At 44.7% G+C, this 21,739-nt stretch overlaps 1 protein-coding gene across 3 annotated transcripts in view; it reads left to right on the forward strand.

The window, feature by feature from the left end:
- Nucleotides 1-1,698: 1,698 nt before the first annotated feature.
- The window catches only part of SORCS1 (sortilin related VPS10 domain containing receptor 1), a 257,123-nt gene continuing 237,082 nt past the window's right edge, over nt 1,699-21,739 (forward strand). For 2 of the 3 annotated variants that reach the window (XM_059477098.1, XM_059477097.1), the window contains exon 1: nt 2,645-2,807. In XM_059477098.1, the coding sequence (XP_059333081.1) occupies nt 2,778-2,807 (30 nt within the window). In that variant the 5' untranslated portion in view covers nt 2,645-2,777. Of the gene's footprint in view, nt 2,808-21,739 lie in introns of all 3 variants that reach the window. The other variant, XM_059477096.1, reaches the window with a different exon arrangement.

Raw genomic sequence — 21,739 nt, forward strand, 5'->3', positions numbered from 1 at the left:
CCTGAATTTCATTCCTTTAGATTAAAGCCTCCTTAAGAGACTTGTGCTGGGAAGGTGACACTTTTTAGTTGATCCTCTGGGGTAGATCCACCCGCTCAATCTGTTGAACAGAAGATAAAGGATTGGGCTGATAACAAGGTAGCTCCACCTCCAATCATTACTACTCTGCTGATCATACTTTGACTCAGTTTCCCCCAAAAGTAGCCTTTGTGAGGAGTTTGGGGCTTACTAAAGGAAAGGAGCTGTTTAAGTGTGAGTGTTAATTATTGTTATTACCTGACAGGCTGTAACTAATAGTAACCATTTAGCTAGGAGATGAGGAAACAGGTATGCAGTTAATTGCTAGATTTAGCTGAGGTCAGGTGGTTACACTGCAGACAATCCATCATTGTTGTAAGCAGCATGAAGTTATGCCCAGCCTGAATTACTGTGAGTCTCCCTTCACCTCTGGTCCTGTGCTAATATCCCAAGACGTGTCACCAGTGAGCATTTGAGTGAAATCTCTAGAAGAATGTGGAACAAATCTGTAAATCGTTTTCTGAAATGCCCTGCCAAAAAAAAAAAGAAAAAAGAAAAAAAGAAAATCAATAAGGTCTTCTGTGTCAGGAAGGAAATGTTAAAAATATTAATTAAAAAATAAACTCTCCCGTAAATCAAATGGGAATGAGTGGGAGCAGGCAGATGGGGATGGAATAATTTCAGTGGAACAGCTTTCAATTCCCTCCAGTTTTCATGGGTATTGGGAGGTGCCTGTCACAGCTCAGGGCCCTGTCTGCTGTGTAGGCAGTAACCAGCAGTGCTGTCCGTGCTCAGGACCAGCAGCTCCCGTGGCCAGCAGGCACCAGGCTCTGCCCCAGCCCCTGGGGATCTCCTCCGGCCACCACTGTCACTGCTCCCCCTGCGGGGAGGACATCTACGGAGAGAGGAGCGCAGCTCCTGCGGGGGAACTGCTGGTCCTGAAAGCCGGAGAGACAGCTAAACCCAACAAGGGTTTTTTTTTTTTGTTTTGTTTTTTTTTTTTTTTTTTTTTTTTTTTTTTTCCTGCTGATAAACCGCTGGAAGGGAATCTCCCTCTCCACCAAGCGCTGTTATTTCATTTCCAAAAGCTTGTCCCTGTCTCCATCAGCATTTATGTGGGTACATCTCTGCCGTGCATGAGTGATTTATTTAAGCATCGGCAGCTACTGTACGCGACAGTACAGTGAAGCATAAGCGGGGGAGGGAACAGAGGGCAGAAATGCAACTTTCCCTCTGTAAAAGCAAGCACAGGTGCCTATTCTGAGCTACTCCAGTGCACTTACACAAATCACGGGAGGGGGAGAAAGAAAGGGTTATTTCAGAGCCTGCTCAGACCTTCAAGGGCACTTAATTATTCGATTTAAAACATTTCCTCTGGGAAGACTATATACACACACGCATGTACTGTTCCTTCACTTTGCACATCTGCTTCCCGTCGCTGTGCGGAGGTTTCAGTATGCTGCGGAGCCGGCTTTAGGGGTTTGAGCTGACGGGAAGCGCAGGGGAGGAAGGGATGGGATGACACGAATTTGAAAGTTGGGGTAAGTCCGTCGTTGGAGCGTGTGCGAGAGAGGGGGAGTGAGTAAGCAGCCACTCCCGGCACACGGGGCGGCCTGGCTGCGGGAGGAGTGTGATGCACAAGCGGCGAAGGGAGAGGGGGCAGAGAGAGAGCGAGCGGGAGAGGAGCGAGCTGAGACTTCCACAGAGGCAGCCGGGAGAAATCACCAGCCAGGATTCGCTCCTCTCTCTCTCCCTCTCTCTCTGATTTCAAATCAGCTCCTCCCCCGTGTGGTTGTGGCTTTGCCTTCCATCACAAGCCTCATCAGCAACACCAGTCTTGGGGAAAAAAAAAAAAAAAAAAAAAAGAAAAAAAAAAAAAAAAGAAAAGAAAAGAAAGAAGAGAAGGGAAAAAGACGCGAAAGGAAAAAGTGCAAAAGAAGATAAAGGAAGCAAGGGGGGGGGGGGAAAGAGGTGGGAAGAAAGTAATCTCCTCTACCCCTCGGCTGCATCTAGCACAGAAGAGTCTGAAACTTTACGTGGAGTTCTCGCCGTGTTTACTCCACGGCGGCGGAATCGGCAGCGCCCGGCTCCCTCGCTCTGCCCTCTCCTTCTTGCTCCTTCTCCCTCGCACTCATCAGCAGTCGGCAGCGATGGAAAAAGTTGCTGCCTGGTACCCAGCCTGGCACGTTGCTCTCCTGTACTGGACATGGCTTTTCCTCTTCACTTATGGCTTTACCGGCGCAGAAATAACTTGCAGATCCTGCCGTTCCCAGGTGCAGCCGCAGCAGCAGCCGCAGCAGGGATTACTGATGCACTTGAGGACCGACAGAAGAGAAAAGGAGCAAAGGAGCTTCCTCGGGGAGAAGGGAGGTGAGAGGGGGCAAGAGGTCGGCACGGAGGATGCCGGGCTGCAGGCGACCCTCGCCCCTGCTCCCGCGGAGATGCAATTCAGCGGCTGGGAGACACGGCGAGTGCCGAGGGAGCCAGAGAAAGTGGCCGGGGAGCGCCGTCCCCGAGCGGCAGCGGCGGCTCCGGCCGAGGACCGAGGGCTCCAGGGCCCCCCCAGGCCGGGCGGCCCCGGGCCGGGCTCGGCACGGCGGCGCTGGGGCCGCAGCCCGCGGGGCTCGGCGGGGCCGGGGCCGGGCGGCGCCGCGGGGCGGGAGCCGGGGGACGGCGGCGCCGCCCGCTTCGGGCTGGAGGAGCTGCGGCTGGCCAGCACCACCTTCGCCCTGGCCGGAGACTCGGCGCACAACCAGGCCATGGTGCACTGGTCCGGCCACAACAGCAGCGTGAGTACCGCGGGAGGGGGCGGCTCCTCTGTGCTTCCCTTATTTCCCCCCTCTCCCTTTCTTTTTCTTCCCTCCCCGCTCCCCCGTGCGTGTGTAACCGGGGGTGGGGGGTGCTGGGTTTTTCTTCTTCGAAGGGGATTTTGCGCCTCCGGGCGCCGGGGATTGGCTTCGCTTAGCAGTGTGCAGTGGGGCAGAAGGGTTTCAAAAGGGCCATTCTTGTGGAGTAGGAAAAGTTTCCGCTGCCCGCCCGCCCGCTGAGCGCATCCCCCTCCCGGCCCCCGTGTCCCCCGCCCCGGAGCGGAGCGGGATCCAGCGCTGCCCACGCCCGCGGCACGGGAAGGGTCTGCTCAGGGGGATGGATGCTCCTTCGCATCCAGCTTCTCCCCAGGGTAACCCTCACGGGCAGGCTCAGCTGGAAGGCTGCCCAGGGAAAGCCCCTCTGCTGCTGCTTCTCCTCCTGCCGGCTGTGGGGGCCCACGTAAGCCCAAGGGCTCATCCCCAGGCCCTGCTGATGCAGAGATGCTGGAGGGCTTCAGGACTTTGCCTCCAAGCTGTCTCTGTGTAGGGGATAAAGCTGCTTTTTGCCTCTTGCCACCAAGGTGTTAAACAGGAGAGTTTTGTTTCTTCCTCATAACCTGCATGTGTCTTAGGAATAGCATCAGAACAGCTCTGACTTGAGCCAAGCAGAACAAAACTGGCCAGAGAAGTAGGCAACTGATTTCCAGGCTGGAGCCATAGTCATGACATCAAAGTTTCCAGGTTAACTTGGGCACTGTAACCCTCCAGCCTCTGCTGCCGTGGTACCTGGGCTGGGGCTGAGGTCCAGGGAAGGCAAGGGTAAATTGCTTGGAGTGCTCTCTGCCTGCCCTTAACCCTGCTTGTGGAGCAGCAGAAGTGGAGGGATCTGTCTGTCCGGACTCTCCAACTTTGCCTCTTAGGGACACCAAGCAGAATGCTAATGAGAGAGAAGGGGATGCCACCACTCTGTGACTGCTGCCTGTGCAAGTTCCCAGGAGAAACAGGGACTCAGGCTCTCCTCTAAGGTGTCTGCAGCTGTAATGCCAGAAGGTTTCTGGCTGCTTGGCAGAAATCTTTGGCCTCCCTCTCAGCTTTCAGTACTAGGAGACTGATAACATTTTGAAATTACAGTCTAGTCATTATGAATTCCTTTTGGTGTAGATTGTACTGAGCTACTCAATTTAAATTGCAGCGGATGTTGTAAGGACTTCACTGTGGGGTTCAGCCCTAGTTAATTGGGACATGGTTTTATGGTCTCATCAGGAAGTTTTTAATCAATTAATTGACAAGGGAATAGATGTCATTTCCATTTTGAAGGACTTTCTCCTTTCTTCACAACTCAGCTAGACTATTCTTAAATAGTTGTGTGAACAGAAGCTGCTTTGTAGGAAGTCAGGTCTCTTCATACAAATTGAATTGAGACTGACACTGGTTTCAAGTGACCCATTTGCTAAAGAAAAAAGATTCTGATATAAAAAGCCATCCAGCAGGCAGCAGTTTCTTTGCTCTATCACTGTCATTATGTTTCACCTGTACATTTTCCAAGACACATCTATTGTTATATATCTGTTTAGGTACACATATATTTGTGTATGTGTTTCTGCCCACTGTGGTAGTAGTAGTGTAGGCTGCTGTTGTCAGGGACTGATTTACTTTCTGAGTGTGTTGGTGTACAGATGTTTTCAGGGGGAAATATTTTGTGACTGTCCTTCCCAAAGAGCTGCAGGTTGCATTGTGTACAGGGATATTTTGCTCCCCCCTTCACTGTGGGGACCCTGGCAGTGCTGTTCTGTTTTGTGTTATGCTTGCAGCCCCCTCACAACACAGACTGAAGCTGGGTCCCAGCAGCACTTGGATGCACAGCAGGCTTGTCCAGCTGAAGCAATGGTGTGTGTTCAGAGGGAGCCCAAAGTGGCACCGACCCATTGTCACTGTGTGGAGGTTCTGGGTTCCATCAGTGCTGGAGTTGGGAGTGGGATGGGCTTGGGGTGAAATGCTTCCTTTAGGGCACAGAATATGTAGTTTTGCCTGCCTGGAAGTTGCAGAGGGTCCCAGTGTGCTGCTTGTGAGGATGGTGTGTAAGCCCCGTGCCCTGTACTCCAACAGCAGCAGCTGCTGGCTTCCTGCTGGAGTTTCCATGCCGTGGCACAGGGATGCAACACACCTCTGCTCGTTTTCATTCCTGTCTGCTCTGGAAGTGCTGCTGTCAAACAACTTTTGCCTTTGCCAGACAGAGGAGCAGTGTGAAGAAGATCGTAGTTTGCAGTATCTCTGTGAGGACAGGAAAAACAAAAATAAATCTCAAAATATTTGAAATCCTCTTAGGTGGAAAAACTGGAAAATTAAAGCATTGTCCCCATCAAGTTTTTTGTATTGCAGTGTACCTTATCTTGTCAGCCTCACTGTGGTTTCCTGTATCCTTATTTTGGTAGTGGTGTGGATATAATTGCAATGCTGCTGTGCAGGAGAAAGAACTCCTGAATTCTGTATGGGATTCTTCTGGGCATTTGCAGCTTCTCTCAGGCTTGGCTGTGATTTTATATTGAGTGCGTGCACCACTGAACTGATGGCATTTTGCTCTGAATTCACTCTATGCTAAGCCACAAGTACAGTAAGAATAATAAATTATAGTACAAGTTGTCCAGGTTTAACTCCATCAACATAAATTGTTTTAGATCAGTGCTTATTTTGGATCATCAATTATTTTAGGTACTCCCTGGACAGCTTGCTCTCCAGATCCACATTTACATCCAGACACTGGGAGCATGCTCTGCTCATCTGTGACACAGTTCACAAATTCTCTAATCTCTCCTCTATACCTTGTTTCACTGATGGAGGCAGCAGGAGTTCCCCAGAGGAGAGCATAGGTGTAGCAAGACTGGCTTGTCAAATGATTGATGAGGATGAAATCAGGAGTGTATCCAGTGTTATGTTAAAATACAAGGGGGGCCTCAGGCTTTTCTGACTCCAGTGCAGGTGAGTGAGGGCACACAAAGCTGTCCTGCATCTCCACAATCCTGAGCTCTTTCAATCTGCAAGACAGAGAAGAGTGGCTGCTGCAAAATTGGGTGCTGAAAAAATCTTTGAGTGCTGGACTGGCTGGGATGGTCCAAGGAGGTGTTAACTGGCCCAAGCCAGCACCTTGCCTGAAATAATTTTGACAATATAATAAGAGCCTAGACTGTTGAATCTGTAAAGGGGTCCTGGCAGTACTTACCTGCATTGATAGATCCTGAGCATCTTTCCACTGGCCCCTATAAAACTGGAGTAAAAGTTCATGTGACCTGAAATCTTTGTCAAATCTCTTCTGCAAGATACACAAGTGAGATCTCCTGCCTTATTGCACCACTGAGAAATGTCATCAACGGTGTGGAATTTGGCAGGTTTCCTAGCTCATGGAGATCCCAAGTGTGTTGCTGATGCAGTGTGTCCTGACACTGTAGGTTTGGAGTCCCTTAATGCCATGCTATAGACTAGGGGAAAAGAGCTAGCAGAGATTTATGTGTGGAGCTAAAAGAGAGACCTGGCATTAATGGAGAGAAGCAAATCTCTAGGTGATGTCCGTAATGAGCTTTTGGGATAGAGATGCTTTGCAGGGCTTACAAAAAATGAAGATTGCTTCTGTCCTAAGCTGGCTTGGAGCAAGATCAGTGCCTTATCTGTTAATTTGAAAGTATTCTGGAGAAAGAAAAAAAAAAATTGGAGGAGGTTGAGAGGTAAAGGAGATTGAGTGAGTGCCTTGGTGCCACAGCTGGTGCTATAAAGAGGTGCTGTGAAAGAAAGCAGCATGGGTTTCACAGTCAGTTATTATCATAGCAGTTTACTGTTGCCTTGCGCTGCACAAAGTGCTTTCCTTGGCTGGATGTTGGTGTAGATCTCAAATTGTGTGGCAGAGAATTTGAGCATTTACTTGGCCTTGTACCTGGGCATTTGCTCTTACCTGAGCATGATACCTTTAAACAGCTGGTTCAAGCTTCTGTGATTAACATGGTGGGAAAGACAAAGCTGAGCTTTCATAGGTCCTCCACAGCAGCAGATCCTCGTCAGACTGATGGAGACACAAAGGTGTCTCAAAACAATCATGGCCAGACAGGTTTTGTAGTCCATCTGCAGCAGAAATTGATACAGCTGAAGGGTCCAGTGCAGGATGAAGCCTGCAAGGTCATCATTGCTCTTGTCAGGTGATTATAACAGACAGCAGGGGAAGAGTTAGGTCTCTTATGGGAGAGCTTTTAGCAAGATGAAACTGCATTAGGTGTTGCTTTCAAGGTGGTACTTAATGTTACTGACAGGACAAAGTGGGCACAGGTGAGGCAGAATAATGATGCACCTATGTAATTCCAATGCACTGTGTTTCGTCCTGGACAAAGCAATTGTGAATAAACTCTTGTTGGGTTTTCAGCTTAAGTGTTCAAACCCACTTTGTAAAAATGAGGAATTTCAAGAATGGCACATAGTACTGCATCCAACAGCCATGACTGATCAAACTAAAACATCTACATGTACATCCTTCTATTCTTCACCCTTCTATTTCCTTCTTCCTTTTTGGGTAGCTGTTCCAAGCCTTTTTTCTGACTGTTGGAAACTACTCTGATTTCTGTTCTAATGTCGCCATTGGGCAATTTAGATTAATTTTTTTTTTCATTTGTATGCATTCCTTTTAATTGAAGTTATTTTCCCTCCCTGGCACTTACATTCCCTGGAATTATTTTACAGGCAGTGATGATATTCCCTTTCAGCCTCTGGTTTAAACAGCTTTAGATCTAAATCTGCTAAATCAGGCAAGCATTCTTCTTTTTGTATCTGCTTGTACAACAGGTTTTGGACAGTGAACTCTGAATTTCTAGGAGTCAGGTTTCCAAGAACTTGAATTTGAATCTGATTTTTGCTTTTGATGAATGAAGATGATAACAAATATATTGCTTTTTGCAAGTGAGGCAGTAAAGGCATGGCCCTAAAGTACCTTAAATTGCCAGTGTTCTGTTCAGTCCAAAATTGGGGACCATAATCACAATGGTTTTTCTCAAATTTCACTTGGAGCCTTTGCCCAAATGTCATGTTCATGCAAGAGGATATAGTTGATAGCCTCTGCCTTTCTCTTGTTGGCAGAGCTGTGTCTCCAAAGTAAAACTGTCAGGGGTGCCAGCATCATCCCATGAGTGACCAGCATTTTGTTGCCTGATGCTGTGACAGCCCATGACAATTGAATCATTATAGAGGAGGAATTTTAAGGTAATGAGTGTGGATGTGGAGCCCAGAGCCAGATGCTCAGTGAGACCCACAGTGAGAAATGACCCCAGTGTCAGTTGCTTCGTATTGAGATTGATTCCTAGGGTGCTGAAAACAGCTGCCAGAAAAGATTCATGCAAGGAGGATGTTGGCATTAGTATAATTCAGTGAGATGGAGTCTGTATTATGTACAAATTACAAGAATATATAATAGTATTAAGAGTATAATGCACCGGATGCTGAGACTGTTTCAGGCTAATCTCTTGCTAGAGCTACTGAGAATATATTTTGGAAGGGCTGAATAAAATGTGAGGAAACAAAAATGGGAATTTAAACCAGAAAAAAAAAAATCAAATTAAAATATTGCTAAAAGTCCCTTGTTTCAAATTTTTGTCTTTATTATATTTAGTACTGTTGGATAATAAAATACTTCACATCCAATCTAGATATGAAACCTTTAAATTTCCTGTAACTGAGTAGGACTTTATTCCTTTAACCAGAGGTCTTGAGGATTTTTTTTGTATTTATTTTCTTGTGTGTGTGTTTGATTTTTCAAAAAAAGGACTCAACAGGCATAGTATTTCTTTCTTCTGTGTTGCAATCCATCTCTAGATATAGTTCCTGACTGGATAAAACATAGGCTTTTCATATACAGAATATGAAATAGGATACATGGGAAATTGTTAATAAGAGCTGTGCTCTGAGAGAAAGCAGTAAGTGAAAGAGAATCTGTGAGGACTGGAAGAAAGGCTTGTCATTGTGTGATGCTGGTCTCTGTGAAAGAGTTAGGGAGATGGTGAGGAGCTTCTGCCTCTGACAGGTGGGATATGCAAATCCCATCACAAGGGGAGATTAAGGAGAATAATGGAAGAGCTCTGACAGTTGCAGCCGGCATTCATGCAATATCGAGAGGCTATAAACTGTGTAAAGCAATCGGGTTATGGCTTTCAATCTTCCTAATACTCTACTTTATAATAGAAAATGGGTTTCTCCCTTTCCTCCTGGCTTCAGATACGACGTTTGTATTTCCCTAACCTGGAGACCATGGTGAAGTCAGTCCAGAGGGGGAAGCCAGGAGGTCAGAAGTCCTTAATTCATTCTGGAGGGGTTAGGCACCCATTCAGCTGTGACACAGCTTTACATGGGAAGGGCTGCAAGGTCAGCACTGGCCTTGGACAGTCTCACATCCTCTGGGCCTTTCATACCATGTCAGAGTGAATACAGAGTGAATATGTTGTGCAGAGCTCCAGCCAGGGGAACCAAACTGCCCCATTAAAGAATTCTTTCTCTGGAAAATGCTCTTGTAGCTTGGCCAGAGCATTTTGTAGGTTCACATTGATTTTCCTTTGATTCCAAGGCTCCTGAGAAATAGCCCTCAACAAGCCCAAGTCGTGAAAGTTTAAATGCAACATTTTTTTGTTTTGAATCAGGCAGCATTTTTGGAATGGATTTCCAATTCTTATATCCTGCATTTTGAAATGATACAGTGATACAAAAACCTTGATTCAGTGTGCTGGACACCTGAGATGGCATTACCTCTGACTGCTGCTCCACAGAGTAAGGGCATCCTGTGGGAACTGTGTCCTACCTGATGTCCAGGTATGGGAATTTCACTGCATCTCAAACTGGTTTTACCTATATTTAGGTAACTGCTGTTATCTTAAAAGCTCTGTGTACTAGATCCTGTTCATCCAGATGCAAAGCTGCATTCAGGTTTACATTTCCAAGGAGGAAAAAAAATTAAGACTGACACAAGGTGCTTTTTTTCCTCAATTATTTTTTTATACCTGGCCAGCAAACCAAAAAATCAATGACTCCCAGAGCTCTAATTGACATTTCTGTGTTAAATGAAAATGGGCCTTGATTCCAATTCAAATGGCAGCACTGGGTGATAAAGTAATTATTTTGGAATTTTAAATGCATATAAAAGTTGATGCAGTAAAATGATTTTTGTGCCACTTGGAATTTTTTTTGGCTGTATCTTAAATCAAACAACAGTTAATGTAAGAGCCCTTAATCCCTAATTCTCAGCGCTGGTAACACAATAACAGTTTTACTTAGTACTGTACTTTCTCTCCTTGGGGAACATAAAAGTACTTTCAGAAGGAACAGGATATTTTAGGATATGTCCTAAAATGTAATTCCTTCCTTTTAGAGGGTCTGTAAGAACTTAATTTAACCTCCCATCGAGTCCCTCAGTGGAGGAGCGTTCTCTTGTGGCTGCACGCCGGCTGCTGGAGCTGCCACGGCGGGCACAAGCCCAGGGCAGCTGTGCCCAGGTGCCCCTGATGGGGGTGAGTGGGGAGCAGGAGATTGAGGAAACAGATGGAGATTTGGATGGAAGAAGGAGGGAAGTTGCAGCTCTTCCAGCATCTCAATGCCAAGCATCTCCAGCGGGAGCAGCCCACACCAGGACAGGGCCTCTCCCCATGCCGTGTTTGGGGCAGAACTGCTTCTGCAGGGGCAGGAAGGTCAGGGGAGTCATGGACCTTGTGATTCCTCTTGTCCTGTTGGGAAAACCCCGGAGATAACCCCTCATCTCATCTGGGCTTTTGGGGAGGAAGCTGTTTGCGTACAAATGGGAAGGTTTTGATGTTTTACACCACCATGTCCCAGCCCAGTGTCAGTGTACACATCCCAATTGTATGAGGTTCAGATCACCTTTGCTGGTGATTGTGTAAGGACATCAGTGCCATGAGCTCTTGCAGATAATTTTCATGCACTTCTTCAGGAGGAAGTGAAAAGCTCCTTAGAAAAGTCTCAGGCTATATAGGTAATCCAAAAGAGATATCCCATGTCATTTCTCAACTGTTTCTCTTTTTCCCCCCATTCTCACCTCCCCCACTAAATTTAAGGTGGGGGAAAAAATAATTCAAGGAAAATATTTTATATAACAAATGTAGGCATGCTTTTATCTACATAAATTTTCCCTGCTCAATATGAGATTTTCTCAGGTGCACTTTTTTATGGGAGGGGTGAAGTAATCATAAAGTTCCTAATTCAGAAGGCACTGAGAAATTCCTCACTAATGTGGAAATGGACACCGTTGAATCATTTGGACTTTGCCTGGAAAATCTTTCTTTTAACTACAAAGTATAATCTCAGTAGATGAAAGAGGTCATATGCTCCCTTTCTGTGTGTGTCACTGGGTCAGTTTAAATCTTTAGAAACAGCCTAATGTGCCCTGTCTTGGTCAAAAATTGTGCCAGTATCTTTCACCGAATATTCTCTGAAAACAAACGTAGGAAAAGTGGGTTCCATTGACTATTCAAATGAGTATTTGAGGACCTTATTAAGTATTTACTTATAGGTAAGTGTAATTATATTTTTCTGATGTAAAAAGAATACTTATGCTGAAAATCAAGCTCTGTATGCCAATGAACATGATATAGAAAATTAGTTTGCTTTCCATTGCTTTCAATTCACTTTTGCAAGAAAAAAATACATTCCTGTAGATGAAAGATAAAGTCTTTAAATTAATCATTATTGGAATCATATAAAATCAAATTTTGGAAATGGTTATCTGCAAATAAAAGTGAGATCTTACTTTGATAGAAACTTTAGAATAGTTTATAATTTTTTTAATAGGACAGGTTAAACACCTTATTGAGAGACACAGCAGCAAAGCAGGAGATACATTAAACCTAATTTCAATATGCACAGGTCCTTGGTGAAATGCCACCGTGTTAGAGAAGTTTGGGGAGTGATTATTCCCTGAGATGTTACTCTGGCTGAGGATTGAACCATGGGGAGGGACTGCACTACACCTTCTCCACTTCATTAGTGTTCATGTTTCCACACATCCCCTCAGTATACTGAGAGTGACAGAGCCTGGGCTAGAGATGAGATGAGATGAGAAGAGAATAGATCTGGCCTACATAGATCTGGACTCAGCCTGGATCCAGTGACCTTGTGTTACTGCAGATGAGCTGTTGAAGTTTAGTAGTAAATATTTAGGCTATTGTAACTGAAGGATGCTTTGATGCAGATCTGTGTGCTTGTTTCAATAACAAATGACTGTTTAATTGTGTATCCTTGAAAACAACAAAAATAAACAAAAATATTCTCCAGCTTATCTTTTGGACAAAAAGCTTCCAGTTTGGTGTTGCCTTCAATTTTATTTTCAACTTTTGTAAGATGTCATGTGATCTTTCTTTTTTCTCCAGAAACTTGTCATCCACTCCAAAATTTTAAAGTTGTTAAAGGAGTGAACGTGGTTGATTTCAGCTGTCTGATATCCCAGTCTGTGCCCATGGCTGTGGCCGGGGTATGATAGCAGGGCCCTGCTCTCCTGCCTGTGATGGAGGGAGTTGGACCACAGACCCCTACGAGAGCTGAGGAGACCCAGCTCTGCACTCCTGTGCCTTGCACCAGGCTCCTGGCATCCTTTTTCCCCCCCCAAACACTGGGTTCAGCAATGGCTGAAATCCCTGTTACTTTGATGATGCTGCAGGCTGGGATCCCATCAGATAGAGGGAGGCTCAGCAGCTCCCACAGCTCCCTCTCCCATGGGAACGTGAGCTCTTCCTCCCTGCCAATGTGTGCTGCATCCTCCTCCTCCTCCTCATCAGCCACCCACAGCCCTGTCTGTTGACGCTGTTGCCTGGCGACCGCCCTGTGATGGGCAGCTTGGAGGGGAGTGATGATTAAACAACCTGAACTGTCTTCTGAAAGCAGAGATCTCATTGTAATGTGACAGGCAGTGACAGCTCAGACAGCAACACGTTCTGAGTGTGATTCCTGAAAAAAAAAAAAGGATAAACAGTAAACACACGAGGAGAGAGCCACACACACCTGTGTGTAGGTGTGACAGCACTGATGCTTTCCCTTGATGCAGAAGGGCTGGGAAGGCAAATGTTTCTGTATTAATGGAGGGTGAACATAACCCTAATAAGTGTCATGATGAGCAGGTCAGCCTGTGAGCCAGGGCAGCCTGTGCTGATGCTGTCAAACAGGAGCTCCTTGGGCAGCAATTAAAGGGATCCTGCAGGTGCTGGCAGCAGGGGGCTGCACGGGCAGCAGGAATTACACTCCTTCCAGAGGGGAGCACCTGGAGCCTTCAGCATGAGGGTGGTGCTGCTGCTATGGCCACCTGCCACATCCCTTCCTGCCTGCCAGCTGCACAAGTGCAGGCACAAGGATGCAGGCTGTCATTGCAGTGGAAAAGTTTGTCTGTACACAAGGTATAGATACACACAGAATGCAGTGAAGCAATTAATGCTCATACTGATGGTTTGCCTGATCTGTGCATGGATTCAGAGAGAAAATGAATGTTTCTGGTGCTTTCCACTTGCTTCTCAAGCTCTCCTTTTAGTTTTGTCCCATGTAGAATTGCTTTGTGCTGCTGTTCTGTCCTGTTTGGGTGTTGCTCCCTTCCAGCCCTCCTTGGGAAGCTGCTCTGCCTTGGCAGTTTTATTGCACCTGTGTTTTCACCACGGCAAACAGTGCAGGTGAAATACTACTGTAGTGCAAATGAACATCACATTTCTCTTAAAGCAGAGTTAACCAAAGAGATTCTGATGTTTCCTAGAACTTATAAGGTGATGTTAAGTGTAACAAGTATTTCCAGGAAATGTTTGTGCTCTGGATTATCTGCCTGTGTTTTGATGGCTGTGCATGTCCTTTTTAAATTGCTGTCAGTGTCTGTCCTGGGTACAGCAGCACCAATTTTCTTCAGTCCTATTCAGTTCTTAAGGCAGGCTTATCAGTGAGGCATCTGAGGGATGGCTTTGAAGTGAAATAAGGAAACAAACCCCAAACTAGTTTCCAAAGGTCCTTCCAAAAAGAGTTAAGAGATCACCAGTGTTCCTGTCAGACTGAAAGAGAAATGCACACACAAAGAGAAGAAAATTTCATTGCCTGCCTTTCTCTATCCTTCCCATATCTCCTATCTCCATTGCATCTGGCACCCTCTCAGGATGAAGTAGTTGAGGAGAAATGTGGAGTCTGTGCCTTTTCCACTCACATAAATCAGAATTCATCTAAGCCAAGAACTGCTTTGAGGCAAGCAGAAGAAGAATCCATCTCTATTCCTTTCTGACACTGAGGTATTGAAAGGACAGGCAGAAAGAGTAATTTCTGAGAAATCTTGCATTTGGCAAGGTGAATTTTGGTGTGAAACAAACCTTTATGAGCAAGTAGGGGAAAGAAATACTTTGAGAAGTTTTATGAGGAGCAGAGAATATTGTACAAAAGAATCAGCATCTCATTAAAAAATGTTACTCAGGAAACCTGCACTTAATCCTTCATATAGAGATCATTTTGTTTAAATAAGGACATATGTGGAGATGGTTGCTGGAGAGAGTTCAAAGAAGAGAAAAGATGTCTGTAATTTTGGGCTTCTGCTTAAATATATGGCATTGTGTGGTTGATGTCTGAACTGGGATGACACAAGACAAATTAAATTTTAACTCATTAGTAAATTTTCCTCCTAACAAGCTACTCAGATGATCTAGAAATACATTATGCAGTAGCAGCTGCTAGGAGATGAAAATATTTCATTGTAGCAATACATGGTATAATGAAGGATGGGGAATGAATGCAGTATTGCAATAAGGACAGAAGAAGAAGGATGACACATAGTCTTAAATATTCACCCTCTGTGTTGAGTTTACATAGGACAGATGACGTCAGTAAATTGAAAACACCACTGAGACACATAACTCATTAAATATTAATATTAGAGCCACTTGGGGAAAGAAAGTTGTCAGGGGGAAGAAAGTTGTCAGAAGAATTTTCAGTTAGAAAATACAGTTAGTCAAAATCAGAAAATTTCTTGGAGGTATGTCATTTTCAGTGACATTTTCTACACTAAAATATCAACCAAAATTGTCTGCATTCTGAAAGTGTCAAAGGCTGTGATGGGAACCTTGTCAATTGACTTGCTTTGGCACCAAGACAATGACAGCATGGTGGACACATATTTCACACCAAATATAAAAAAGTGTAAAAGTGCCTTGTTCCTCTGTCCTCTTTGACCCTCACTTCTGGTAATGGGCCCTGTGTGTTAAAAACTCTATTTTTTCTGTCCTGGAGTGATTTGGGCTCAATCTTTCTCCTCTTTGCTGAGTCTCCTCAGATGCATGGAGAGCATCACCATAGGATTTTTGCTGAAGTTCTTTGGGCACTGAAGGGCTGCAGGGAGGCAAGTCAGAGGGTAGTCTCAAAGGCTCAAATGTTTTCCTTTCAGAACCAATTATGGGGATTTTATCACTGATAATCATTGAAGTGTCCAGAGCCACATTTCTATAAGTGTTTGAAATTAATCTTTGATGTTCTGACATTATAGAGAGGAAATGCTTTGGGGTTATTGACTATCAGGTGAAAAATATTTACTGATACTCATGGGAAATTTAATGATCTTGCCTTTCCCTCTTGGGACTGAAACCAAGCATTAGCCTGTCTGACTTCCTCAGAACAGAAATGCTGGCTCCTGACACATTCAGATGGAGAATGTAGCTAGGAAGGTGGTTTTAAAATTAATCTTGGCAATATTTTGCCATGAGATGATCTTTATTGGCTGCTATAAAGTTACGGTGAAGGGAACTTGAATATCAGATATTGCTTTTTGTTCCTGAAACTGTCTTAGCTTTTACTGAGGACAGCTCTGTGGGAAATCAGGAGTGTGGCAGCTTCACCACTTGTTAACTAGAACGGAAACTCACGGGGAGAATGAATTGCAAGAGAAACATTTTTGAAAGCCCAAATACTGTTTTTTCAGCGTTCTGACCCCTTCCCCTGCTGAGCAGATTGACAGCAGAGATCCCAAGGTGCGCAATTTCCACTCAAGCAGGAGCCTCCTGAAGGTGTTAATCACTGACAGCGTTTGGTGTGGAACAAGGAGCTGTCTCCTCCCTGTTAATTGCCATTGATGTACGATGTTTCTCTTTCAAGCACTGAAATCCTTTAAAGACAAATGTTTGATTCCTGGTTTAAAGAAATGTTCCAGCCCAGCCATGGTCTGGGAGGCAGATGCAGATGCCTCAGTGCAGAAGGTGTGCCAAGGAATGCTCTGGAGTGCTTTATGTAGGAGTCAGGTAACCCTATTGCAGTGGCCCCACTCAGGGATGAGGTAGGGTGGATGTTTCTGCTGCTTTAAATGTTTGAACAGGAGCAGCAGAAACAGGGGTTTTACAGATCCATTGATTTTGCCATCAATCCATTCAGCCAAGTAAAATTTTTTGTGACTTAGACAATTAATTTCTGAAAGGGAAAAAAAAGAACGATGAAGAAGATACAGATGGGCACAACACAGGAGATGAGCATTGATTTTAGGGTATGGGGAGAAGCAGAAGAAGGCAATTTGTAGGAAGATGAGGGAAGCTCTCAGGGTGTCAACAGGCCCTTGAAAGGGATCCATCTGTCTGCAATTTCCTGCCTTCTCAGGTGGAAGGAGTGATTAACTTCCAGGAAGGGATATGAGGGATAAATGTAGAGTTTAGAGTCTTTGTAGAAGTTTGTGAAGCTATAAGTACCCTGTTGAGGAAGAGTTTCCCCTAGCAGAGAAACTGAGCTATGGTTGTTGGTAAGCTTTGAAAAGCTGATGTTGAGTTATTTCAATTGAAAGAAAACCCACTGTGGTCTGAAATGTTTTCTACCACTGAAGAACCAGTGCTGGGGGAGAAATGTGTTCTAACCAGGTAGGAAACCTTTCTGTTTGTGAAGTGGAGAATGACAGAAGACCTAGTAAAACTGGGGGAGGATAAGGCTGGAAAATTGTGTGCTGAGATATTGCTTGGAAAATACAGGGATGGGGCAGCAAATGGAAGATGCTGTTGGAGCAGAATAATGTGATTGTGTTAGAAAGCTAAGTTTTTGGGGTATAGCTTAGAGAAATGAAAGAGCAGGCAGGGGGAAATTAGGGAGATGGCAAGGTTTGTGCATTGGGATAATACAATTAGAATAATAGGTTTTAACAGTGGTTTAAGCTCCAGAACTGGCTAAAAAGACACTCTAGAAGGAAAAGAACATTTCACTCTTTTAGATGCAGATAGCTGAATTGATGCAAAGAGAAAAGCTGGAGCTTTTTGAGAAAGAATAAGGTTTTTTTTTTTTCTATTGGGAATTTTGGACTTAGGTGATGTAGAAGCACTGGCTGGTAACAAAAGACACAGACAGAGGATAAGAGGTAGGATAAAAGTAAAAAAGCCTGATTATGTCTTGGTAAAAGAGCTTGGTGGAGGTGATAAGGGAACACACTGGCAGATATTAACATTGTTAGACAAAATTTTGTACTCAATGGGCAGAGATGCTCCTGGAGGGTGAGGTATAGATGAAAGAATTTACTGTGACTTTCCCTGCATACACTGTACTATTTTTTCTCAGCATGTCTGAATGAGAGTCCCCTTTCTTAGCCACCACCTGTGGAGGTTTGACAGAAACCAGCCAGTCAGTTGTGTCTGATGAATCTGGCATAATTGTATTTCAAGGCTTAGAGTCAGAGCTGTATGCACACGAGGCCCTCTTCAGAGACGTGGGCAATTACACAAATTGGTGTGGAGACATTTTGCCAGAAGAGATGTATTTTGTTTACCTTCTTGAATTTGGCAGGAAATTGCCTTGCTACTTGGAGAGGTACAAGCTCTTACAGCAGGAGAGATGCTGTCTCTGGGCTCAGAAAGAAGTGAAATACTTGGAGACAACAAAAGTCTGTAGATGCGGCTTTTTTTTTTTCAGAAGGATGATGTTGGGAAAGCCAAAAGCCTTTAGGCCCTCCTGTATCTTTTGTGATAAAAGTTAATATGGATAAGGGACCACTCTGTGCAGAGTGGGGAAATCCAGTAGTGCATTTTTTTCCTTTTGAGCCTTGGAAAGAGCTCTCCTGTGGCTGACAATGCAATCACAGCACAATGTTTCCAGCCTGGCTTGGGTTTGAGACTCAGAGGTGCACTGGGCTGTCACTGTTGAGCTAAGGAGGAGCAGTGTCATACCTACTCTTGGTTTGCAGAAGGTTACCTGAAGTACTTGTGGTTACCTTACCTCAGCTTATGCATTTTAAGTGGATTTTCTACTTCAGGATGAAGAGCTCTCAAGTGGACAGTTACTATAGGTGGGCTGATGTTTGCTACTCTTTAAATTGGGTTAGTGTGAGATGTTCCACTTAAAATCTTCAGATTTTTTTTCAGCTGAAGCTTTTGCATCCCTGCCCTGCAGAATCTTGCACAATGGCATTGCTTCTTTGTTGGGTTTTCTTCTTTTTTTTTTAAGCTGGTGTTGGCAGCTGGTGGCAAAGGAATGATTTAAAATAGGCTGATGTGTTATAAAAGGCATAAAGAGGCAGCCTCTAGCACCTCATATCCTGCACTTATCATCTCAAGGGAGCTGGTAGTCTCTGGGATGACCAAAAATTACAACAGCACTTATCAGTGGCTGACTCTTGGCTTCTTTCAGAGGTGATTTCTCCCATTCCAATTGATTTTTTTTTAATGTTCCTCCCCCTCCTTTCCCCCATTCATTCCAACTTTTTTAACTTGTGAAAGTGAAACACAGCTTGGCTTGCTTCTTGTGAAGATCTGCCAACACCCACATTAACCCACAAGTACCTTCTTTCTAGCCAGTATTTTGGCAGGAGACCTTCTGTCTTCATGGTGCATGGTTCCCTCTGTAGAGCAGAACTTGCTCTGCTGTTCAAAGTTGTACTTGAAAGATTTTCAAATGTGTGCCTTGAGGTCAAAAGGGCTTTTTGGATTTTCTGCACGATTTGCTGTGAGATATGAAAGGAAATCTGCCCTCAGAGCCACCACTCTTTGGCAGTTTCACCCAGGATGTGTTTGGCTCTCCCTGGTTATGAGTGAGATCCAGTCCTGGTGTGTGAGCAGTGCAGCAGTGAGGGTGGCCCTGCTCTTGGTGAATGATGGGAGAGCATCCCAGCTGCCCCTTGCCCTGCTGTAGATGCCACAGGACAAAGGATAACACCAACCTGTGTGTAAGGAAAGGCCAGGCAGAGCCTTCCCAGAAGGTGAAGGTGCTGGGGCTGTCACTCTAGCAAGGTTAAAGCATAGCAGCTGCATGGGATGGCATCTTCTGCTGCATTCCTGCTGAGATACCAGCTTTCCTTGTGATTCTCCTCAGGTTGGGTGCTGTCTTGCTCAAGACAGGGCTTGGAACTTGTCCTGCCTTTTAATCCACTTCAGCATCCCCCTAACTTTCTAAATTAATTGGAAGTGTTCACTTTGGAATAGAAAAACAATATTTTAAGGTATGTGGGAGAAGTGCTTTTTCTCAGCTCAGCCTTATCAGAAACAAAATGTTCCATCATTCCCATCCATTATGTAAAGGGGAAGCATGAGGAGAACAATGTGGAAATCTTGACAGGAATTTTCCAGTTGATGGTATCCATTGCCCCTAACAGTGTTTGCCCTGGTGTGTCGTTGAGCAGAATGTGGGTCTGTCCACACAGCCACAGCTACCTGCAACCTGCTTTTGACACCACTCCTCTTCCCTCACACAGAAGATAAATTGTTGGCAGGATGAAATATTTTTGCTAATTATAAAACATTAAATGATCCTCATCTGCCTTCTCCCCAATGAACAATGCAATTGAATTATCATTAGAGCTTGTACAGAACCTTTGATAACAATGGAGCCTTTTGTATTAAATTCAGGCTTAGTTTTCTTATTCCACAAAGTCCCATCACTGTGTTGATTGTACTTTGAAGTCATAGCAGGCTTCCCTCTCCTGCTATTCACCTAATTTATTTCAGCCCCAACACACAGCTCCTAAATTCTTGTTAAATTTGTTTCTGAACAAAAGGACTAAAACTCAGCGTGTCTTAAATGAAAGACATGAGGCAGTTATGCTTCCATTCATTTCCTCATATCTGTTTGCTGCATCTAGAGAGCTATTGTCATGTGTGCTCTACTGGGAAATAATAATACTAATAAAAAATAATAATTCTCCTAGGATTTGCTGTCAATAGAAACAATCTGTAGAGAACGTAAACCTAGAGAGTGAGTGATTAAAGTTTAACAGCAGAACTGAGAAATACTTTTTGAATGCAGAAAGAAGCTAAAGAGGACAGGAGCTGGAGGGATCTGCTTGGTGTCTGAAGGCAGTGTGAGTTCAAATGCTGCTGTGAAGGGTTATGTGAGAACTCTGCCTCCTCATGGCTCTCCTGTCTTTCTCCTCTTTCCCCAGGGAACCTTTTCTGGCTTGGGGGCCCGCAACAGTTGAAATTTTGTCTCTTCCTTAAGCAGGGCTGGAGGAGCAATTTAAGAGCTCAGAGAGAAGTTTGGGTGAACTCATTGTGAAAGGATTTATAAAGCTGCTTGCCTGTGACTCTGGGCACTGTGTGTGGATGATACTGAGTGTACAGCAGGTTGTTACTGCTGCCTTTATTCTTCCCAGATATCTGAGAAGAGATAATAGAACAGATTTAACTGGCTTCTAAGAATTGACCTTCCCCAAAGAAAAAAAAAATTAGAAGTCTTGTAGGCACCCAATTTGAGACAGATCAGAGTCAGCACTGTACTTTGCCTTGTAGGAATTGTGCTTGTCTGAATCAAGTGAGAAATTTTTTTTCAACCTACATGAGTGAAAACCTACAGCATCCCAGGTTCAGCAAAGAAGCCTGGTTATTTAAATAGTTCTGTCTCTGTTGGTCTCCTCTCAGAGTGCAAAAGAGCTGGTAAAGTGGGATTAGTTTCCTTTCTCTGATAAAAGCAGATTAATTTTAACACTGGCTAAAATTGCACCCATTTTCTCTTGGTAAATGAACCATAAGACACACTGTCAAAAGAGAGCCTTCCATAATGACTGTGGTTAATATTTCAGAGCTTAAACTCAAGCATGAGAGAATCAGCAATATATGCTGTACATTAGCTTGATTTCTATTCACTTGCCGCTCAAGAGTATTCTTCTCTTCCCTCATGCTAATTTCAGAGTTCTGTAGAGCAAGGGATTTGCATCTGATTTTGCACTCAGGTATGGATGTATTTCTTATTGGCAAAGCTGCATTGTAGGCAGAAGTGAGGCAGGATAGTTCATGTGCTTGTGGTTCTAAGCTGAGGCTCAGTTACGTGCTCTCCTGCAGAGTTCCTGTGCTTAGCAGAGAATCCCTGTGCCTTGTGGCAGTTCAGTTCCTCGAATCATAGAGTGAACATAGAAATCCTTTCCTTGCCTCTCATGGAATCCACAAGTTCTTGGGTTCTCCAGAGATTGTGATACCCTCTTAAAATCCAAAGTTAGGTGGGGAAGATCTCCTGGGGCTGTTGAGCTGTGCAAATCCAAATTGCTGTGTTATGAGGAGTACAATTTATACCAAGGCACTTGCCCTGTCTGGGTCTGCTGTTCTTCCTTTTTCCCCTTTGCTATATTTGTGCTCAGCACATTCATGTGGGGCAGTGAAGATTTGCAGCCTGTGAATCTCCAGACTTCTCCTTCCTGAGGTTTCAGGCAGAGGGGCGACTTTGGTCTCCCCTTTTGCTCCCTTGCTGTCTGTTTTCTGCAGAGGCTCTGGCCACGTTGTTGGGTGCTGTCTGGGAGTCCTGCTTCCCCTGCAGAGAGTGTGCTGGGCTGGATGCAGTTTTCATTTGCTTTGTGCTCCACAGGGATGTTTTCTGCCTGATTCCTGCTCTCACTTTTCCTGGAAGAAAACATTAAATTTCAGACCATGGCACTTCTGCTGTTAAAACCACATCCATGCCTGAGTCTCCCATTACTTTCTAGTCCTATTGCATAAACCAGT

The sequence above is a fragment of the Ammospiza nelsoni genome, chromosome 8 (genome assembly GCF_027579445.1).
Source record: "Ammospiza nelsoni isolate bAmmNel1 chromosome 8, bAmmNel1.pri, whole genome shotgun sequence".
Classification (NCBI taxonomy): domain Eukaryota; kingdom Metazoa; phylum Chordata; class Aves; order Passeriformes; family Passerellidae; genus Ammospiza; species Ammospiza nelsoni.